General features: G+C 43.2%; 1 protein-coding gene across 5 annotated transcripts; it reads right to left on the bottom strand.

Moving 5' to 3' along the window:
* Positions 1 to 4,269: 4,269 nt before the first annotated feature.
* jmjd8 (jumonji domain containing 8) lies at positions 4,270 to 12,243 on the bottom strand. 5 transcript variants are annotated; one of them, XM_041277078.1, is made up of 9 exons: positions 11,936 to 12,243; positions 9,557 to 9,649; positions 8,625 to 8,673; positions 8,282 to 8,378; positions 8,028 to 8,096; positions 7,658 to 7,777; positions 7,031 to 7,098; positions 6,267 to 6,401; positions 4,270 to 4,657 (listed from the first exon to the last, which is right to left on the bottom strand). In XM_041277078.1, exons 1-9 carry the CDS (start codon positions 12,043 to 12,045, stop codon positions 4,577 to 4,579), a joined length of 822 nt encoding a protein of 273 aa, XP_041133012.1. In that variant the 5' UTR covers positions 12,046 to 12,243; the 3' UTR covers positions 4,270 to 4,576. The 5 variants fall into 5 exon arrangements, with proteins under 5 accessions (XP_041133012.1, XP_041133015.1, XP_041133013.1 ...); XM_041277081.1 differs by having other exon boundaries at positions 9,598 to 9,649; positions 11,936 to 12,026; XM_041277079.1 differs by lacking the exon at positions 8,028 to 8,096.
* Between the last annotated feature and the right edge of the window lie 6,480 nt (positions 12,244 to 18,723).

Genomic DNA, 18,723 nt, shown 5'->3' with positions numbered 1-18,723 from the left:
TAGCAATTAAAAAGATCTGCTTGTCTACAGTAAATGTTAATCCTGATCATGCTGTTTGTTCAGTAACTTGTTCATAGTGTGTGTTTATAAAGTCAAAGCCTCCTCTTGGCTTTAGAGAAGAGAGCTGCATGCCTGTGTTGTTACTGTGATATGTTGAAATAAAATTGCTGAAAGTAATCAGTTTGCATCCAGTTGTTTGATTTCAACTCATCATTCAAACCAGATACTAGCTGCTATAGTATTGTGGTTACTGTATTGCCGCTGACAGCAAACACTATTCTTGATTTATATATATATTTTTATCTGCTATACTTATAAATAGCTAGATAGGACGGCGAGGAAGCAGAATACTGTATCTACATATTTTGGATTTGTTTGGAACAGTGATTAAACATAGTTTGAAAGATAACATTCAAGGTCCTTTATCAGAGACCAATCAGGTTAAAAGAAAACTCTGATCCATTTTCTATTAACCATTCTCCACCAGGAGATCTGGATGAACCTGCCTGCAGAGGGGGAGCAGGGCAATCATTGGAACAGCACAGTGCTCATGGAAATGTTGCTTTGGGGTTCGTACCAATCTCTCGCTGCTGGATCGAGTCTTTAAGTAATGGGCAGTTTAATTGATCTGTCGACATCTGTAGCAAAATACATCCTGTTGTACAAAAGGTTTGTCGATCCTACTACCTATTCAATCTATAAAATTAGATTAATCCAAAGGAAGTCATACCAAATTTGAATGAAGGCACACTGAATTGGTGTCAGAAATTATGACTAATAAAACATAGTTTGTGTAATTGAAAGTATATCAATTTCAAATAATAGATCCCCTTAAAAGCTGCAGAAGACAGACCTACAGAATCGTCCATAACTTCAAAAACATGCACTCAAAATTTTAAGGTAAAACTATACAAAGTAGACAAAACATTCCAGCTCATGACTTCTTCAGTACGCTGTACTAGCAATACATCTTGGCTATAGCACCCACTGCAGCTATGGAGTGACCAAGGATATAAAGGGTTAAATGATTGTGGCTACAATGCCTGTTCTAGTTTTTCTTTGATTAAACATGCAAATATGTTTTGCCTGGAAATTGTATTTGGAGTCATTCAAAGGAATCCAGAACGGGTCTCCTTCTGTCTCTCCCACCAGCTCTGAAGCTTGTTCTTGTTTTCTCCCTTCGCATGGAAGCGCTTTCACCAGCTCTCACACGCAGCCACGTGCAGCTGGCAGGCCCGAGAGGGAGAAAGCTTATTCTGCAGGGATTGCTCACTCTGCTTCTACTGTTCATCCCATTACTAAAAGCTGATCATTAAATTCAGCAATTATTGTGTGCTAAAGGACAAGGACCTCCAAGATGAAAATGAAATATTTTCTATGGAAGTTAATTAAAATATCACAGGGTGCATTTGCAGAAATGCGTGTGTCCACTCCAGCCAGTCTGATTGAGATCAGTCAATTCAATAGTACCTACTGTCCCATTCCTATGGGATGATTTCTGTCTGACTGCTATCCTGTAACTAAAAGCAGAACCCCCTTTTCTTAAATTCCTTTTTATTCAGGGTTCTCATATAAACTGTACCTTCTTTCACGTCATTAACCAATTAGTTGCCGTCCCTAATGAATGACACGTTTTGCATCCAGTGACATGAACCAAAAGGCACTACTAAGGTGACTGAGGTAGAGAAACAGACTACAGCTTTCCTGAACCTAGTGTGCACGTGTGTGTTGTGCAGAGGTGGAGGGATGAGAGCAAGCAGCAGAGAAAAGAAGGGAGAGTTAGAACACAAGGTTACAAACGAGGAGGCCATTCAGTCTATCTTGCTCATTTGGTTGTTAGTAGCTTATTGATCCCAGAATCTCATCAAACAGCTTCTTGAAGGATCCCATGGGGTCAGCTTCAGTGTCAGAGTTGGTTCCAGATTCCCATGATTCGCTTTGTAAAAAAGTGCCTCCTGTTTTCTGTGATGAATGCCCCTTATCTCCATTTGTAACCCCTGTTCTTGTTTCTTTTTTCAGGTCGAGAAAGTGCCCTGGGTCAATATTGTCAATACTTTTTAGAATTTGAATGCTTGAAATCAGGTCACTGTGTAGTTTTCTTTGTTCAAGACTGAATAGATTCAATTCTTTTTTAGCCTGCATATGACATGCCTTTTAAACCCGGGATAATTCTGGTCGCTCTTCTTTGCACTCTTTCTAGAGCAGCAATATCCTTTTTGTAGCGAGGTGACCAAAACTGAACACAATATTCTAGATGAGGTCTTACTAATGCATTGTACAGTTTTAACATTACTTTGATTTAAATGAAAACATTTTTCACTATATAGCTAAGCATTTTGTTGGGCTTTTTTTATAGCTTCCCCACATTGTCTAGATAAAGACTTTGAGTCAACATAAACTCCTAGATCTTTTTCATAGATTCCTTCTTCAATTTCAGTATCTACCATATGGTATTTATAATGCACATTTTTATTGCCTGCGTGCAGTACCTTACACTTTTCTCTATTAAATGTCATTTGCCATGTGTCTGCCCAGTTCTGAATGCTGGCTAGATAGTTTTGAATTACCTTTGCTGCTGCAACAGTGTTTGCCACCCCTCCTATTTTTGTGTCGTCTGCAAATTTAACAAGTTTGCTTACTATACTAGAATCTAAGTCATTAATGTAGATTAGGAAGAGCAGAGGACCCAATACTGATCCCTGTGGTACTCCACTGGTTACCTCACTCCATTCTGAGGTTTTTCAGTACTTTCTGTTTTCTACATGTAAACCACTCCCTAATCTATGTACATGCAGTTCCTTGAATCCCTGCTGCGCTCAGTTTGAGAATTAATCTTTTATGCAGGACTTTGCCAAAAGCTTTATGGAAATCTAAATAAACCCTTAAAGGGAGAAGAACATTGCTGGAAGATGGAAGGGAAGGTGCAGAAGCACACTGACAGCACACACTGACTAATTCATTGTAACATTCAGGAAGGTAGAGCATTTGGTTCCAGTCCTGCAGTTAAAATTCATTTGCAAGACTTCAATGAAGACGAGCAGAGGATGGGGTTATCCATCATGTATTATAGTCTATAAAACAAATTCAGTATTTAAACCTTAAAAATAGTGCTGTGCTGCAGCACAGCCCTCCTGGGTGAGCGTGTGTGTCTCCACTGCTTGTTTCACTGGTGCTTAGTCCGCCATCTCCAGTTACATAATTGAGGTTGTAGCTAACTAACACTTTTTATAAAATAGTTTACAAAGTTTAGTGAGTGGTTATCTATATTTTAAATTTCATTTTCTTATCGATTATTATTAAAGCTCGCAACATGGGTCCCTGTTCACCAACCCTTAAAGAGAAAGTAGCCTTTATTTCCTTTCTAATGAAATATTTACCACAGAAGTCTTTTCACCTGTACTGGAACATCCACAGGGTATATTTGCAGAACTATTCTATTGCCACACCCTTATTTTTTTCATATGCATTGAATGCTATGTAGGGCCACTATCAACATTGCAAGCCCTATCTTAAAACAATCCCAGTAAGTTGTTTAGGGTTACGAGATGTGATATATTTCCGCAGAAGATATTATTTAAAGATGGAAAAATTACCTTAAAATAAGCAAAATAACACCGAAAATGTGTCAAGTTAAATTTATGCAAATACAGCCTATGATAGTTCTGTTTTCCCATCTTATACACCCGTCTCCTTTGGATATGTCTTCATAATAGTGAGGGGATAGAGTTCATATCCAGCCCACACTAGCGTGTGACCCTTTAGTTTTATACCAGGACATTCAGGTAGGAATGAATGGGTACTACTTGCTTGGACCAGGCTTGTTTTTCAAACTTAACTGGTGCTCTACTCCCCTCTAGTGGCCAGAAAGAAGATTACACTTCTGTGTTAAGTATTTTCCTGATCAATACCTGAAGTAGTCTTGCATTCCTTCACAGAATAATCAGATAGATAAGATTTCGATAGATTGAAGAATGATTCCACTAATATAAAGGCTCCAACACAACTCTGTAGAAAGCAAAAGAAGTAAAATTCTTGGTATAAAACTAAGGGGAGAGGAGTTCACTTCCTTAAAAAGTGATTAGAACAAGACACAAGACTGCTATTCTGTAGTCTCGTTACCCACAATGAAGAACAAAAAACTATACCGCTGCAAATTCTACCCACCAAAAGAACTGCATTAGCCTGCAGCATATAGATAGATAGCGAGACCCACAAACATATACATAGTGTATACATAATATATAGTAATATATAATATTATATAGTGTATACGCAATACATCATTTTATTCCTACACTGTACAAAAAATACATAAATTCTTCATAATTTCAGAAACCCAATCCTAAAAGAAAACAAACAAAAAAAATAAAACTAAAAGAAAAACACACACACAGAGGTATGTTTTGTACCAAGAATTCCTTACAGTATAAATCCCAAGCATTTCTATTACAGGAATGTATGCATTATACACGGATGCTGGAATAAATCCTGATTGCTGCGAATCCTGGGATAAAGGGGGTTAAAGGAGTGTGTTCACTGATCCTGGAATGGGAATGTCTGGGCAGGAGAGCCGGGATCACCCTAGGAATGTGGAGATGAAAACGCTAGTGTCCAGATTGAGAGTAGCGTGCCACCACCGATCAGGGAAGAACAGCACCTGGAAGGAGATGACAACACAAGCAATAACACTACTTGCAAACAGGGTGGCAGCAAAAAAAATAAAGTATTATTAGTGTGACAGAGCTTAGGCACTGCACATGGGGCTGCGTGTGCGTGCGTGTGTGCAAGCCACCTTGGTGAAGGGACAGCCTGAAACTAGATGGCGATCGTTTGCACAGCCACATGGTGATGGCATTATTTGATGTGTAAATATGGGAGTGTGGTAGCGTCCTGGTATACTTGCCTCAGGCGGCCAAGGATAACACACAAGAGACTGAGGTAGGTAGATCGACGTTCTTACGCCGCTACAGGCACACAAGATTTAATTAATAAACACAAACAAAAAGTAAACAATAACATGTGACGCTACCAGCAGACCTTGCAGCAGCCCCAATCACAGTTTGTTTTTATACTGATGCTCCGCTGAGACATGCCCACCTGCCTGCTGGAGCAGCCGATTGTTGTCAGCTGCTGCTCCATGCAGACAGGTAGTGATCCCTAACGGAGCGTCATCAAAATTAAATAATTAAATTAATCTATTGACACAAATCCATATATTAACAACAATTAATCTCAAATATTCAAATATACATAATTCCCCATGTGCCGGGCGGAGGCAGTGACTGATTCACTGTTTGATTGTAGAAGTGAAAGAGAAAAATGTGGAATGTTGCATTGGTGATTGATTGAATGATTAATTGTCAATCAACCCCTGGCCACATGGTGTATAAGACAGTGTAGGAAACAGTATAAGTGAAAGCCTGTGTGGCATGACTGTTTGGAACATTTACAGTTTATACTTTACAGCTCTCCAGCCAGTCTTTTGTTTATTACGTTTTTCTAATGTTGGTAACCCAGACTGCGTGCTTGTTTCTGTGAATGGAAACCCCTCGATACTGCACTAGCAGGCACAACAAGCCCCTTTAGTTATAAACTACTGGATTTACAGTACTTGAGTGCTCAAAATAAAACCATTTTTCGAGTACTTTAATGAATACTCACTATTAAAAATTATTGTTCCAAATGTCTGACTAATCTTCTGATATGCAAATTAAAATAACAACACCTGTTTCTTTAAAACTCTACTTACACCTGACGAAGATACATTTGAAGTCTATTAAATAATATCAAATCTAGTATCATATATACATATATTCAGATTATGTGTAAAGCAATAAGCAGAATGCACCGGCTACAACCATGAGACTCAGCAGGGATGGGAAAAATAATCCTGTTGCACAGCAGTTCTCCCATTCCAGGTTTTACTAAAAGCTTGTTTAGCCACAGTGTACAGGTAACAACCTCAGGTGCATCTTATTACTCATAGTAAAGCCAGGAATGGATCAAACTGCTATGCAATGGGAGTCTTATTTCCATCCCTGCACAGGGTGTGGCTGTTTCGTGGCAGGAGATGTGGTTTCAAACAAACTTTATGAAAAATAACTGACTCATCACTTTCAATTTGAAATGCCGCAGCATACACTATTCTTTCTTTTTCTCTGTCTTTCACAACAGGGCAAGCAGTGGGTTGGTTAATGACAGTTGACTAAGGAAACACCACCTGAAAGCAAGTGAATGATAATAACATGAAGTACAAACACACAGACCTCCCCCGGGTGTATGGTGCACTCAATGGGCCGGTCCTCCTGGTTCAGGGCAGGGTACGTGTCCACTACCCAGGACAGCGTGGTCTTGTTGGGGTGGAAATTAGGGACTTTCTCAGGGGGGTACAGGAACCAGCGCTGCAGGGAAGTGGGGGCACAAAAAAAAATAAAAAGTCACCTCAGAAAATGTCTTTGGGGCCATTTTACTGCCGACAAAGCACAGCAGCCTACTGGTTAATGACAGGAAACCATGTTTTACAATGAAAACAAATGTTTGCTATAACAGTTGTTTCAAAACTGCACATCTGATTCATATATAGAGAACAGAAATGCACAAATGATTTGTGATATTAGTTTGTAGCTACGTCCACTTTAATGTTTGACAATAGATTTTGAAAATCGGGCCCCAAAAAGATTAAGAATCCCTGGCCTACAGCACTGTACCTTGTAACAGAATAATGGGGGAGTATTCTGACTTGGCTGTAACCCTGGCACTGTTCTGTATTCTGCATTGTGTTACCATACTTATCAGAACACTTAAATACTGTACAGCAACTTACTTGCATGAAAACATTCTAATCTTTTTATTCTACTTCCTAAAGTGATATTACAAGTGGTGGAAATTAGCTGTATGACAATTAAATGTGCCTCGTATTAAATGTGCCCCATATTAAGTGAAGCTGAAGCTTGTCCTATTGACTCCCATTCTATTCTGGCGTGGATATTTCAGTGTGAAGGGTGACATTAACAGGATTGACTGTAGTCACCTTCCTCCCATAGATAACCTCCGAGTACCCCGGGCCGTGCCAGTGAAACGGTACCCCCGTCCCAGGACCTGCAGAACAGAGAAACAGCGCAATCACACAACGATATGAGAGCATCAATCCCAACCCGCAGTACAGACTGCCAGCAGCGCAATCACACAACGATATGAGAGCACTGATCCCAACCCGCAGTACAGACTGCCAGCAGCGCAATCACACAACGATACGAGAGCACCAATCCCAACCCGCAGGACAGACTGCCAGCAGCTCAATCACACAACGATACGAGAGCACCGATCCCAACCAACAGTACAGACTGCCAGCAGCGCAATCACACAACGATACGAGAGCACCAATCCCAACCCGCAGTACAGACTGCCAGCAGCGCAATCACACAACGATACGAGAGCACTGATCCCAACCCGCAGTACAGACTGCCAGCAGCGCAATCACACAACGATACGAGAGCACCAATCCCAACCCGCAGGACAGACTGCCAGCAGCTCAATCACACAACGATACGAGAGCACCGATCCCAACCAACAGTACAGACTGCCAGCAGCGCAATCACACAACGATACGAGAGCACCAATCCCAACCCGCAGTACAGACTGCCAGAGGCTTACTGACCCGCTATGCCGAAGCTGTACGCCCCGCTTGTTCCTGGAAGCGTGTACGGCGGAGGAAAGTAGTTTTGGAACAGGGACCTCCATTCAGTGAAGTTATTGTCTCCAAAGAAGTACAGAGTGTCTGTTAGAAAAACACATACAGACAGGATTAGAAATTCAATGCAGAAGAATACAATTGACTGTAACTACAGTACAAAATACAATGAGGGTAACTGTCTTATTTTTGTTGTATCAGTTTTGTTCCGTACCCAAGACTACGGTATGTTATTTTTCACAACATGTCCACATGGGACTTCCTTCTAGATGTTGGGTCCTGCATGGAGAACTCTGGTGGACATGTTAGAAGAATGAAACAGTAAAGGGAAACTGACCACTGCCCAGCGTCTCGAGTGACTGCGGCCTCAACAAGTGCTCAACAAACTCCTGGAAGGGCACGTCAACTGTGGAAAGAACACACTGAAGGATTAGAGTGGAGGAAATAGGGGGTTTGAAGAGTCTGGGAGGAAGGCAGTCTGCTCCAGAGCTTATAGCTAAGGGACCCGGGAGGGAGGCAGTGTGGTCTAGCTGTTGGAGCTAAGGTAGTGGCAGTTCTGCATGTTCCTCACAAGTGACAAAGGCCTTTTACCTTTTCTGTAGGAGTAGGTGTTAGCAGTACTCAGACGAACCATCCGGTCCCCAAACTCCTGTAGCAGGCTGCTCTTGGAGCACTGAAACTGGAACTTCTAAAAGGGAAAATTCCCCAAATACTGAAAGAGCTGAAGGATATATGGGGTAACACACTCAACCAACGATTTTAAATCTAGAACCTCTTATTACCAACTGCCGAATTATCAGTTCTCCCCCCTCTTCACTGTGCTAAACAGATTCTGGTTCCTGACTTTGTTTTCAAAAAGCTATCCTAATAAGCACCATAGAGTAAAAGCGTAAAAGTGCTTCCTAGTATCTAATCACTATCCAGAGATACTTACTGTGTTGTCTGTAAGTCCTCGGATAATGACAGGTCTGGAATATGCATATCTGTAAAACAGAACAATGAATAATGAACTAAAAACAACATAGTTGCTTAAATCAAATCAGTAGGTGTCCACACCATTATGTTATCATATAAATAAATATAAGATACAGAATTCGTTTACGAAGTTTCATCACAATCAAAAAATAGGTTCAGTAGACAACACTGGAACTTCTCCATATATCCCTGTGGCAGAGCAAAGCTCTGCCCTTTTTAAATCGTCAGGGATGGGGTTAATTTCCCCTACCTGCCTGGGTTTATTATGTTCAGGTGGCTGGGGTTGATTAGTTGATTAGGTTAATTAACGATCAATCAGCGCCCAGCCACCTGACATAAAAGGAGGCCTCTGCTTCTCATTTGGGAGAGGGAGCTGAGGAAGCAGGTTGGTGTTTGTTTTGTGATTTTTCAATTTTGATAAATCCAGTGAAGGCATTGCCCAGCCTGAAAACCTTATTTTTGTAAGTTTTGTTTTGTTATCTTTATTTGTTTAAAGATCTTTATTTTTGTGTTTATTTATAATAAAATTGTTACTTTTTTTGAACTGCAGACTGTCTCTGGGCCTCTAACCACTCACCAGCCTGCCACAATCCCTAACAACCTATGCTTAAGAATGCTCTTGGTAGTTTCATTATTCTGCCATGCATACAAGTGCATACCCCGTTACTTTTAAAACAGGGTAAAATCAGGCTATATTTTTTCACAGACACACAGAGAAGGGGCAAATCAGGTAAAATCATTTTGTGCTGCTAAAAAAATAAGAAAATTCAAATAGTAATGATGTTTGATATTTGAAACCTGTCCATCTGAACTGGAATGGTCCTTCTAAAGGCATTTGTCAGGCTCATAACCTCACAGCAATCGCCCCCACAGTTCCTGGATGCCCCCCACCTTTCAATGAACTGGGAGTACGTCAAAGACTGGTCCCTGACCTCCACTGTGCATGGGCCCTCGTCAGCTGGGCTTGAGTTTCTGGTGGACAGCCTGGGAAATACATTCAAACAAAGACAAGGTCAGTAACAAACAGGCTAACGTCATGCACAGGAACTAGGTCGCCTCATTACAAGAAGCCCCGATGTGGAGCTTCGAGACCATGAAGATAATCCTTTTTTTTTTTTTTTTTTAAAAACACATTGTTCATATTTTGACGTGGAAAATGACTTGTGTTAATACTTGATCCAAGAGGGAGCAAGTATGGAGCCCTGAGGAACTCCATCCTTCATGTCACCTGTCTGAGACCAATACTGACGCAGCTACGCTGTAATAGATAGGAGCAGAACCATTCCAAAGCAATGCCTGTAGTTAATAGAATTCTGTAGTCTCTCCAATGAGGTCCCATGGTCTGCAGTGTCAAAAGTAGCGGAAAGCAACATTAACACAGACAATTGTCCAGTATCAACAATCCGGAGGTTACTACAGACCCTCAATAAGGTGGTATCAGTACTATGACCTGAGCAAAATCCAGACAAATTTTTCCAAAAAACAATTTCTACAAAAATTATCACAGTTGCCACAACTTTTTCAATCAATTTTGCAAGAAAAGGTATATTGAAAACAGGCCTATAATTTCTAAAGTCATTACAAGCCATGGAGGGAGCATCACATTGTACCAGAGCCATGGAGAGAGCGTCACACTGTACCAGAGCCATGGAGAGAGCATCACACTGTACCAGAGCCATGGAGAGAGCATCACACTGTACCAGAGCCATGGAGAGAGCATCACACTGTACCAGAGCCATGGAGAGAGCATCACACTGTACCAGAGCCATGGAGAGAGCATCACACTGTACCAGAGCCATGGAGAGAGCATCACACTGTACCAGAGCCATGGAGAGAGCATCACACTGTACCAGAGCCATGGAGAGAGCGTCACACTGTACCAGAGCCATGGCGAGAGCATCACACTGTACCAGAGCCATGGAGTGTGTGTCACACTGTACCAGAGCCACGGAGAGAGTGTCACACTGTACCAGAGCCACGGAGAGAGGGTCACACTGTACCAGAGCCATGAGAGAGCGTCACACTGTACCAGAGCCATGGCGAGAGCATCACACTGTACCAGAGCCATGGAGTGTGTGTCACACTGTACCAGAGCCACGGAGAGAGGGTCACACTGTACCAGAGCCACGGAGAGAGCATCACACTGTACCAGAGCCATGGAGAGAGCGTCACACTGTACCAGAGCCACGGAGAGAGGGTCACACTGTACCAGAGCCACGGAGAGAGCATCACACTGTACCAGAGCCATGGAGAGAGCATCACACTGTACCAGAGCCATGGAGTGTGTGTCACACTGTACCAGAGCCATGGAGAGTGTCACACTGTACCAGGCACCCGGCAAGCAGGTGAAGCCTCAAAGGGGACACACTGCCTACTGCTCCCAGGCGAGGAACACTCTGGTGAATATCTGATTCACTGAGAACATTTACACAAAATGTAACAATTATATAGACAGCAGTTATAGTCTAAAGAGTTCAATGTCTGATTCAAACATCACAAATTTAGTCAGATTTCCACGCGGGTATGGACTGCCAACACCCTCTCCTCCAAACAGCAGCAGCTCTACAAACAAGAAGCAACACAGCAGCAAGCAGCAATACAGGCACCAAACCTGAGTCCCTGGGGTTCTATGGTAGTAACTACTGGAATTGTGCCCTCCCCTCCCCCCCGCAATTACTAGACAAACTTGTCTTGTATTATAACACAGTTATCAGTGCTACTATACTACTCAGTAGCAGTCTAAGGATGCAGCATGTTTTGTTTTTTTTTTCTGCAGAAGAATATGCAAACTCAAGTTATTGTTTCCAAGGTGTTGTCAGGTATGGGCCTGTCTTGTGTAGATTTGTGTGGTGCTTTGTGATGTGCATTAATGTCCACTGGGGGCATTCATAAACCACCAAACCCGTGTGACTTGTGAATCTGCGTTAGACGCACAGAGTATGACAGACTACCTAGCACTGCTCCGCTTAACCCACCAGCAATAGAGTCAGAGAAGGAATACAATGCACACATTTGAATGTCATACTAACTTTGGGAGTTGTAAACACAGATTTGCTATCACAAATCAAATGCTCAGGTTTTGAGACTTGTATTTTACAGTACGCTACAGACGGTAACACAGTAAAATATGTGCAGCATTACAGCCTGGTTAAATACATTGTATCTGACATTTACAAAGTACAATGTGTACAGTAAGCTAGTCTATAAACCCATATATATACTTATTTGAGTGATGAGAGAAATACCTCTCGCAGTTAGTACTGTACTCACCAGCCTCCATCTGCTGTCAGCGCGTTCTTTGCATAATAATTCTCAGATTGTACTGACGGCAGCGAGATAAAGCAGGCAACAGTGAGAAGCACGCAACAATATTCTTCCATCAGGTTCACTAAACTGAGCTCCGCTGAGTTGTGAGTAGCACGGGTACAGCGATGTGTTGGCAATATGACTGTATGCTGTAGCTCCTTTTCGTATCTCTTATGATTTAAACACAGGTTAATATTTTAATCGATCTCTCACTGTACTTCAGATACTGTAAGTACAGCTCAGCAGCAATTGCTTCCTTCAGCGCGGTGCACTTGTGGACATGCAGTACTAATGTATAGGGTATTCTGGGAGTTGTAGTTCATCCAGAACAGTATAATCTTTAGCCCTGTGCTCAAAATAGTTTCATTTGGTTAGCTACCATGATCACTTTGGGCCAGTTGAACACACTAAAAGCAGCGTACTAACTGGGTATTATGCTGTGCTCAGCACGGCGGGCTGTACTAATGACAGACTGCACTATAGTTTCAATTGCAACGAACCGGGCGCTTCCACGTAGACTCCGGGTTTAAGATGTTGCAGTGCTTACAAAGGTACCATGAAATCTTCCTGTCAAGACAACTGAGGAAGTCAGCAGCTCCGGTGACTTTATTTTAAAGTAACAAAACCGCTTATTCACTGCCAAACAAACTACTTTAGATGTGTAATGACTGTGAGGTTAGGGTTTCGGTGTAGGGGGAAGATTATTCATTGTTTTATTAACAATAATATGATCGCCAATAAGCGTGCAGTGTCCCAACAGGAGAAACTTACAAGCGTCTGTTGCAAAGAACACAATGTCACAGTCAGTTTTCTGCCCCCTAGTGGATAGTAAAACAAGGTACCTGTATTAAGTTAGTCTAGTCATTCTCTAAGAGATGCTGAGCTAATGTTGTTACTCGCATGAATGGAACCCTTTCATGTGCGTTCTCAAAGTGTTAAAACAAATCTTTTTTTTTTTTTTTTTTTTTTTTTTTTTTTTTTTTTAATAAATAAAGTATTGTGAAATAAATAAACATAGCAAGTTCTTAAAAATGTAAATAGAATAAAAACAGGTCATTAGCAATTACTTGGTTAGCATCCAATGTAATTGCTGAAACATATTATATGATTAAAATTGCAAAAATCTTGTCTGCTAGCTTTCATTGACTGGAACTAAAAAGTAACAGTAGTAAAGTTGGACAACATTTGGACAATGATCGGGCTATACTCACCGTAAAAGGCTTATTTCACGCCATTTCACGGTCTAAAAAGAGGTATTTCAAAATATTTCACAATTAAACAATATTTATTAAAGCAGAAAACATAACGTTGTCACATTCAACATTGATCATTTTCTGTGGTTATTATGCAACAAATGTTCCTAAATATTTAAATGCTTACCAGAAAAACAGTAAATGCTGAATTGTAGATCTCGTGTTTTTAAGTCCACCTTTTAAAGTCTGTTGTCACCAGTGGAGGCTTCTAGAGGTTTAGAGGGTTTAAAAATAGGAAAACCGGGTACATATTGGTTTTACTAGGTGCTTACAAGGTGTGGCTCAAAGTAACTACGGTTAAACACGGGGTTTGTATGTAACAAGTGAAATGAAACGTAGTGTGCAGTGCATTCACTTTGACATACAAAACACTACACTTCCCATGATTCAGAGAATCTCGCTCGACATCGTGAATTTAAAAGGCCGTACAGGGGAGACAAACACCCCATGCTCCACTGGCACATCCGACCCGTGACGGCTCGGTACAGTACGGGTGGTTCTCCACTAGCTATTTGTCGAGCCAAGCGAGAACCAAACCGTTAAACTCCTGCCTCACAAGACAATTGAATCTGGCTGCTGAGCCAGGGGCGGGGTTATGGATTTTCGTCATTATATTGCATCAGTCAGTACATTCCAGAAAAACAAACACCACACATGGTGGCAGTGAGTGTTATGAGAGAAAAGTACAGCCTTGGGAGGCAGAGGAAGTGCAGGCTCTAGTTTCTTTGTGGGCAGATAGAAGTGTTCCAGAAGATCTGGAGTCGTGCGTCAGATACGAGAAAGTCTATGCCTGAATTTCTGACGATTTGAAGCAAATGAACATAACGTTAGCCCTGGTTCCCTGAAAGAGAAGATGAACACCAATGATATTACATATGGGATAATATATCCCAGATCCGCCGCAAGGGAGAAGGAACGGCAGCATATGAGGGACACACAAGCACTGTTTAACCCAGAGGTTAGCAGTGTGAACTAAACCCAACTAGCCGCAGTACAAATTTCAGACATCGAGGCACCTCTGATGAGGGATAAAGATGTATCCAACCCTCTAGTGAGGTGTGCGGCTACCCTACCAGGTGGGGGCAAGCCAGCACTTTTATATGCAGTTGAGACTGTATCCACAATCTAATGCGACAGACGCTGCTTAGAGACGGGCTGTCCTAGGGTCAGTGTCCCATAACAAACGAAGAGCTGTTGAGATTGACGCAGAGCTCTTGTCCTATGCACGTAGCATCTCAATACCTGCACTGGGCAGAGGAAATTTTATCTCTCATCCTCCGTTGAAGCAAACAGAGGTGGATGGAAGGACTCCAGTTCCACAGACTGATTTATGTGGAAGACTGTGATCACCTTGGGGAGGAAAGCAGGATTGGTGCACAGAGACACCCTGCTGCCATCCTCCCAAATACGCATGCAGGAGCTGTGCACGGACAGCGCCTGCAGCTCACTGACCCGCTTAGCAGAGGTGATAGCCAAGAGGAAGCCTGTCTTCATAGACAGGTACTTCAGCTCTATGGAGTGCATGGGCTCAAACGGGGCCTTCGTAAGAGCCTCCAGTACAACATTAAGATTCGGGGAGAACAGTGCACTGTGGCGAGCACCCAGGAGTCGGAGGTGCAAGCGCGCCAGTACTGCAGCTGTTGTGTCGAAAAAGGGGTCTGAGGCCGCTAGCCTTCAGGGGCCCTGCTCAGGCTGCCGATGCTGAGGTGGTGCAGTTTCGGGTGGGTGGGGGGGGGTGTCATCCTCAGCAGGGGTCTCGCTCACCTGCATGTCAGAGGAGGCCCCCTCCGCTATGGAGAGCGTGTCCTCCTTTGCCAGCTGAGGCGCCTCTTCCCATCCACCCTGAACTCCTCTGGGGGAGGGGGGGTATTGCAATTGGGGCTGCAACGGGGCCTGGACCGTTGGCGCCTGTTTAGCCAAGAGCTTGAGGACCTGGGCCATCTGGGCCTGAGGTCCTTAATGTCCCTTGCCTGCTTGGAACACTTCACCCTTCTTGCTGCAGAGATGGGGAGCGACTGCGGGTGGCCTGTGCATCGGGGATGTCTAACAAGGGGTCAGGTCATGAAGGAGGGGCTCTGGGGCTCCAAGAGCTGCAGACGGTCCGGTCATAGAGGACGTGTAGCTCGTCTTCGTGGCCCTCTCCAAATAGCCCCTTTCACCCGGGGCTGGAACACCTCGCAAATGCTACAGGCCACATCCCACTTGAGGGCCATGGTGGCATGTTGAATGCCCATCACCACGCACAGAGGGCATGCTTGTCCTCTTGCGGGATATTGGCATTGCAGGCCGTGCAGGGGTGGAACCCCGACTTTCCTGACATGGGCCTGGCGTTGTGCATGGGTCGTGCATTAAACACCGGTTGCACTGCACTGAAGCACCGCACTGAAGTACCGGCTAAGTGCGAACGCTGTGCGCCCAAACAATAGCGCTGTAGCAGAGGGTACCTAACACTATGCACCATGCACTGAGTACCGTGGGCACCTTGTGCACCACGTACCGTGCAGCAACATGCATTCCCGCACTAGCATAGTAGCAGTGAGTACCAAGCACCGACAGCACTATGTGCACCGACGCAGAGATGCTGGGTACCGTGTGTCGTATGCACCAAGCAGTTGTGCACAGAGATATCCAAGTATCAAGGGCTATGAGGGGGGACGGGCGCTGCGCAAATGTGCTTACCCTAACCTCGCGGTCACACACACTTGGTCAGCGCGTAGCGGTGGGTGAGTTGAAGCAGACAGCAAAAAACACAGTAGAAAGATAGTATAGGGGAGAGCACACAGTTTGTTTACAAGGCCCGACTCACCCACGTGGGCAGGCCTACTCAGCCGGCAGGGTCTACTCGACAGCGGGGATGTGGTAAGGACAAGCCTCATGGAACTTTGCACTCTCAGGAAGAATAGACAACCACTCACGGATGACTGCACAGACAGTCGCTCATACACGACAGACAGATACAAAGAGCAGCCTACTACGCAAGTGAGGAGGCTGCTGAAAGACAGAAAGGCTCTGCCTTTTTCAAAGTCGTTGATTCCGGGAAAGTGCCGAGACAGCTTTCAGCACGAATGTTGAAGGGATATACAATCGACTCGAGAAGCTCTTTTCTATCAACACGCTCAGCTCAGCAGAGGATTTACCACACTGTCTTGAGAAGGAAATAAATGGCTTCCTTTGGATGACAGTTTTATCCCCTCAGTGGGCGGGACCGAGTGCATCATCCCAGGAAGGGGTCTACCGCAACTCTGGTACAGAGAGCTCAGCGATACCTACCCAATGGGCAGGCATATCCCATTGGTAATGTCATTGGTGGTCATCTTTGAATTAAAAGGGAACCGCGAGTACAGTATACTTAAGTCGCACACTCAAAAACACATCCTTAACCTTTATTATATTAATATAAATTAATGTGTCGTCAATGAAGCATGACTCGCTACCTCTAGGCGGTGGAGACGTGTGACAACTAAGCACAGTAATTTTTATATATATTTGAAAGTTAAGCTAGTAAGTAGCAATATGAATACTGACTACTCTGACTGCGAGTGAGGAGGATCCCCGAGACAAAAAAGGAAGTGTGAAAAAGCAAAACACTGGCCACAGTGCTACCGTAAAGAATGGGAGGCTGATCCTTTATTCACTGGATGGTTACAGTCTGTAGTTGGCAACGCAATATAAACAAGGTGTGCCAAATCGAAGACCAAGAAAAATCTAAATGTTTGGCTCCAACTCAATCACGCAGTGTATGCACGGAAAAAGTTAGCTAAGAAACTGCTGTTATAACCGCAGAGTTGAAGCTTGTTGGATTTTTTTTTTTTGAGCATAATATAGCCATGAGAGCTGCTGATCATTTGACCAATGTGCCGAAAGACATTTTTAAAGACTCAAAAGTAGCCTCAAAACCTCAGTTTTGGCGGCACAAAGGTTACTGCTATCACAAAGCATATCCTTGGTAATTGTTATTTTGAAGACCTTGCAGAAATTCCCAAAGGCAAGAAATTTAGGATTCTAATTGACGAGTCGACCAACATTGGCAATGTGAAAACGCTCTGTATTGTCGTGCATTTCTTTGCTGATGCTACAGTCAGTTCAGAGCCGCTTCTGGAAGCTAGATCAGATTTTTCAGGCCAAAATTGGAATGCTGCACACACGGGAGCCACAGCAGAATGTCTATATGAGAAAACGATCAAATCTTTCATTAATGCAGGTGTGCCTCTTGTTGGGGTCAGCTCTGACGGATGCAACATAATGATGGGTAAAAATAAGTCTCCTGTGGAATGATTTTCCCGGCATCTTAGGGCAACGTTGCATTTGCCATTCATTGCACCTTTGCGCCAGTGAAGCGTGCATGCAGCTTCTTCACAGATGTGACGATTTAGCAAGAGATGTTTATAATTATTTTAAGAACAGCTCAAAACGTGTAGCCCAGTTCCAAGAATTTCAAGAGTTTTACAGTGTGGAACCTCACAAACTGCTGAAGCCCTCACAAACGCACTGGCTATCACTCCAGCAAGTTGTAAAACAGCTATCTAACCGGTGGGATGCCCTCCGTCTATTCTTCACTTCACAGTGGCTGGAATTGTCTTAACGATGCGTCACTTCATCCCAGATAGTAGTAAAGGTGGTCTTCCAAAGTTTACAAATTTAAATGAGAACTTTCAAAGTGATTAATTACCACTCTCTGCAGCAAAACGGTTGGAACTTAGACATTCTCCAGTCCTATATGTAAAGAAATGATGTCCTAATAACACCACTCCATCCAAATTCGTACCACTTACCAATATGTACCTGCGTGTCAAGGTGATGCAGCATGTGAAGCTCCTTCCACAAGAAAATTCAAGTCGTTATCATCTTAATGGATTTTAGAGTTCACTGTCAGCACTTCCTCGCGACTGCCTGCCTTGAAATAAAGAAACGTTTCAACCTTGATGACCCAGTTTTCACTCACATTGAATGTCTCACCCTGTCGGTGGCCTCAGATCAGGGCTCACGATCGCGGTACCCCTCCTTGTTGCCACTACAAGTACCACAAATCCTGGATCCTGAACACACTGATTTACTCCAGCTCATCGATGACCAGTGGAGGCAAATGCCCTTGATGAAACTGCCAGAGAACTTCAAAGAACTGGACGTAGAGTGTAAAAGTGTAGGAGTATTACAGCTCTGCAAGAGATCGGGTGGATTCACGGAAGAACGTGCAAACTCAGTGTAGCGCTGTGGATTATACAACTCAGATATTCTTGGAAACCTGAAGCAAGAGGATAAATACTAGCCAACTTTGGAGCATTATTAATGAAAGGACACTGCAAGTAAAATGCAAATAATAATAAACATGTATTTGTTAGTTCAGAGGATTCTGTGAAGAATTGTAAAAATGTATTTAAGATTATTGGAGACTTGTTTTCTCACAGAAATCATTACAAAGGAAAGTAATCCGAAGGATATTTGCCCGACGTCCCGATAAAGTGGCGCCGACTGTATCCTGAAATGCGACATCACCTGGTA

The sequence above is a fragment of the Polyodon spathula genome, chromosome 18 (genome assembly GCF_017654505.1).
Source record: "Polyodon spathula isolate WHYD16114869_AA chromosome 18, ASM1765450v1, whole genome shotgun sequence".
NCBI classification, from domain to species: Eukaryota; Metazoa; Chordata; class Actinopteri; order Acipenseriformes; family Polyodontidae; genus Polyodon; species Polyodon spathula.
This window is presented reverse-complemented; position numbering and strand designations above follow the sequence as displayed.

Coding starts and splice junctions, on each gene's coding strand:
- jmjd8 (XM_041277078.1), bottom strand. CDS start 12,045: ATGGAAGAATATTGTTGCGTGCTTCTCACTGTTGCCTGCTTTATCTCG. Junction 8,097..8,281: donor CACCTACTCCTACAGAAAAG/GTAAAAGGCCTT, acceptor TTCTTTCCACAG/TTGACGTGCCCTTCCAGGAG. Junction 7,099..7,657: donor GTACAGCTTCGGCATAGCGG/GTCAGTAAGCCT, acceptor TCTGTTCTGCAG/GTCCTGGGACGGGGGTACCG.